Raw genomic sequence first — 3,957 nt, 5'->3', positions numbered from 1 at the left:
ATTTACATAATTTTTTTAAAACTTTTTATTATAGTCAGTGTTGTAAATCTCCTTATTTCTCCCCGAGATCTCTCCGAGATCTCATTTTTGGAAAGCCGTCGAGACGAGATGTCCATCTCCCGAGATTTCTCGGTCAACGGGTTCAAACTTGGTCAAAGCCACGATTTCTCAAAATTTCTCGATCATTTCTCGAATTCTCTCATAAAATCTCGTAATGTTGCAGATTTTTTTCGCTAATTTATTGGATTTTCTTGTAAAATCTTATAAAAATGTATATAAATATACATATATTGATTTATTTGTATATATTTATATTATAAAAACTAAAAAGTCAATGTAAGTCAACGTCCGAGATCTCCCCGAGATTTTTCCAAAATGCCGAGATCTCCCAACAAATGTCCAAACGAGATCTCCCCGAGATCCGAGATCTCCAACCTTGATTCTAGTTTATAGAGGGGTATTTTAATTAAAAAAAAGGATGAAATGATGGTGGAAGAAGTATAAAAGTGATTGTGAAAATATTCGGGTCCCGCCATTTAAACTTTTCAGTCCCGCCATGTTTTTTAATCCGATTTACTCAAATTGCAAAACGCCCAATTCTTCACAACCTTCAAACCTCTCAAAATCACACATCTAAATCTCGCATCATAGTGCAAAACGCCACCGGAATCGTAATCTGGTAATTAAATTTCACATATTCGATTTCAATAAATATACTATATCAACCTGCTTTATTTGTTTGATTTGAGTAAGTAGGGTTTCCTACTTTCGTTCATAATTAGGGTTATCTCACAGCTGCTCATATATATATATACATAACCCTAATTGACTTTGAATTACCTAAGCTATGCGCTTTAAAACTGCAGAAATTCAATTTTTACATTTAATCAGATATAGTAAACACCAAGATATGCAATCGAAGATAAACTCATTCTTTAAAGTTCATTCTTCTTTAAAGTTGGAGAATCAGTCTAAGAATCAGTCTGATGAAGAACATGAAGAGGAGGACTTTACCAGGGAACCTGAAATACCGATTATATACACGCGACGAGCTTCGAAAACACTCAAGTAAATACATTAATTTATTTGATCTAGTAATTGTCTTGTCAATTCTTACATTTTAATCTGAGGTGGCTTTTAAACTGATGTATTAAAAAGTTTATGTATTAGTTATAAATGTAAGAAGATACTGAATTGAAGTTAATTTGTCGATTTAGTGTGAATACGGAGACCTTGATGTTCTAGTGTGTTTTGGTTTGTCCCGGCTGTTATTTTAAATTACTTACAGAATCAAAGCTACTGATTTGAAGTCAATTTGTTGATTTATGGAGAACAGATTTGAATATCTGATTATGGATATGCAGGGAGGATGATGGTGTACTCGAAGGAGATGATCCAAACAAATCTGATTATGGAGAACAGCTAGTTGTGGGAAAGTGTAATAAGGTTTTAAACAAGAAAAGGAAGTATGCACAGTTTCATTTGGATTTGGGTCAATCTGATTTTATGTTTCGTAATTGTAAAACTTGCGGGTTCAAGTTTGTGCCTGGTGACGAAGAAGATGCAAAGCTTCACAAAGAGTTTCATAAGAATTACACTCATGGTATTGGGTTTAAGGTACATGTTTATGTCTTTTACTTGTTGCAGTATACTATATCTTTATTTGAACATTTTCACTACAAAGGGCCCTGTTTTCATGATGTGATTGTCGTTGAAAACTAGTAATAAACAGTCCTCTTTACTTTTGGGAGTGGCAATGTAGATATGAACCACAAAATGATGAACACAGAACAGAAAAAACGTCAGACAAATGAATTTCTTGTTTACCTTTTAAATGTTGTGATTTTCTTGATTGTTCCTACTTATTCATTCTTTATTTCATACTTCAGGGTTGGCGTAATGAACGAGTTATCAACACAAACTCTTTAGAAAATGGGCGTGTTATTTTGGTACTGGATGATGATCCTCCCGCTCATATGAATAAGGTACAACAAAATTCTGGTAAATGAGGGAATGGTTGTTTAATCATTGAACTAACTCAGAGGAACTTTTTGTGACGCTTGTAAACGAACTTATGGCAGGTTCAGGAGGTAATTAAGATGATGGAGATGGAACTTGGTGATGGATGGATTTTTCATAAACAGTGTAAGGTAGCCATTTATTTCATCTTACTTCTTGTTCTACACTTGTACATAATTTCATGCTACAACCAAACTTACCGATTGTCATGTCGTCATAAGAATAAGTATATATGTTGTTGTTTCTTTGGGTGACTAATTTTTTCAACTATTGTACTTGGTTTATCATGCATTGTTAATAGACCTATAAAGAAACACACATACAAAAGTGTGTAATATGATTTTAGACACAAGAATACTGAAGATGCTTCCTTTCTTTTTTCAAGGGTGGTATGCTTGTGACAAATAAAAAAACAAACTTGATGTCAAATCATTCTTTGTGGAAATAACTGTCGAACTAACAAACACCAAAACATTCATTTACCATCAGTAAATATAGTTTAATTTTTTTACTTGTTGGATACATGTAGGTATATCTTTTTATATCCTCCCAGAGGGTTGCTGGCTGTCTAGTTGCAGAGCAAATTAAAAAGGCTTATCAATTGGTATCAAAATCAATTGCCAAATCTGATCTAAACACCACCACTAAGAAGGAAGGAAAGTTGACTTCAACCACCCTTAAATTTGGTGACATTAGTTTCCATCGAGAAATTGTTAGAAATAATAAGGCTTCATCCAAAAGTAAAACAGAATCAGATGATGCCTTCCTAGGAGCCATCTTATGTGAAAAAGATGCAGTGTCTGCTGTCTGCGGTATACGTGCAATATGGGTCACACCCTCCAACAGAAGAAAGCATGTTGCCACACATTTACTCGAGGCTACAAGGTAACCACCACTCATCCCCTCTATGTTATATTGTAGAGGTGGTAAACTGGGCAGGTTGGGTAATTGGTTGATACTAGTAACGATTGTAAGGGTTGACCCGAATATACTTTGTCTCATTTTTGTAAATTTTTATTAGGAACTAACAATACAGGATTTACTTCGTTTAGTAATTCTGTACGATTTGTATCTTTTCGGTAAATGATTTAAAAGGTCTAACACATTCTGTTCAGCCCGTTTTATCTGTTCTGTTTTTAACTACTTTATAAGTAATACTGAACGGTTATGTATATATTGTAAGTTTGTAACCTTTGATTATAACTCTTCAGCCCATTCATGAGTTGAACTCATTCGACATGTTCAACACATTCTTAAGTAAGCTACATTCTTATGTAAGCTGATTGAAATTATTTACTTTTGATGTGAATGTAGGAAAAGTTTCTGCCTGGGTTCGATACTTGAAAACTCCCAGTTAGCATTTTCTCAGCCAACAAATGCCGGGAAGTTATTAGCATCAAGTTATACCAACTCTGAATCTTTCTTGGTCTACACAACTAGTAATTCATTGTAAGCTACATTATTTAGTTTCCAAATCCTTAATAAATTATTTAACAAGGAAAGTATATACTGTGACATGTGTACATCTTGGATTGCTTACTGTGACGAGAACTTGTATTTATGTGAAATATCTTATTAAGAAATTCCACCAACTTCATTCTTCACTAATAAAATATCTTTTCTACATGATAACCTCTTCTGATTTGATTGATTTAAATACGATGTGGACATTTGAAAGAAATGTAGTAAAATAGTAATGTGGACGATTGAAGTCTATAGAAAAGAATTCAGTTGGAGACAAAAGTATCAACTTAGAGTCAATTCCCTATATAATTGCTTTATTAAATCTCTTATAATAATCGGCAGTGTGGTGAAACTGGAATTATCCGTCGATTCTCATAGTGTCTTAACAAGTATTAAATCTAGAATCTTTCACTATCCTAGATACGAGTTAATTAACCACAATAATAATCTAGGTTGGTTTCCAGCACCTAAATT

The 3,957-nt window shown here is 33.5% G+C and overlaps 1 protein-coding gene across 1 annotated transcript; it reads left to right on the top strand.

Annotated features, from left to right (window-relative positions):
• The first annotated feature begins 618 nt into the window (after window positions 1–618).
• On the top strand, window positions 619–3,472 carry LOC139842031 (protein CHROMOSOME TRANSMISSION FIDELITY 7-like). The gene is made up of 7 exons (XM_071832210.1): window positions 619–679; window positions 867–1,068; window positions 1,365–1,617; window positions 1,890–1,985; window positions 2,082–2,150; window positions 2,549–2,904; window positions 3,334–3,472. The coding sequence occupies exons 2-7, from the start codon at window positions 911–913 to the stop codon at window positions 3,470–3,472; spliced, it is 1,071 nt and encodes a 356-aa protein (XP_071688311.1). The 5' UTR covers window positions 619–679; window positions 867–910.
• Window positions 3,473–3,957: the final 485 nt, after the last annotated feature.

This window comes from Rutidosis leptorrhynchoides, chromosome 4 (assembly GCF_046630445.1).
Source record: "Rutidosis leptorrhynchoides isolate AG116_Rl617_1_P2 chromosome 4, CSIRO_AGI_Rlap_v1, whole genome shotgun sequence".
NCBI classification, from domain to species: domain Eukaryota; kingdom Viridiplantae; phylum Streptophyta; class Magnoliopsida; order Asterales; family Asteraceae; genus Rutidosis; species Rutidosis leptorrhynchoides.
This window is presented reverse-complemented; position numbering and strand designations above follow the sequence as displayed.

What these genes read in the sequence shown, in the direction of transcription:
- LOC139842031 (XM_071832210.1), top strand. Translation starts at nt 911, where the DNA reads ATGCAATCGAAGATAAACTCATTCTTTAAAGTTCATTCTTCTTTAAAG. An exon ending in CTCATGGTATTGGGTTTAAG is followed by an intron (nt 1,618 to 1,889) that starts GTACATGTTTAT and finishes TTCATACTTCAG; the next exon opens with GGTTGGCGTAATGAACGAGT. An exon ending in TTTTTCATAAACAGTGTAAG is followed by an intron (nt 2,151 to 2,548) that starts GTAGCCATTTAT and finishes GGATACATGTAG; the next exon opens with GTATATCTTTTTATATCCTC.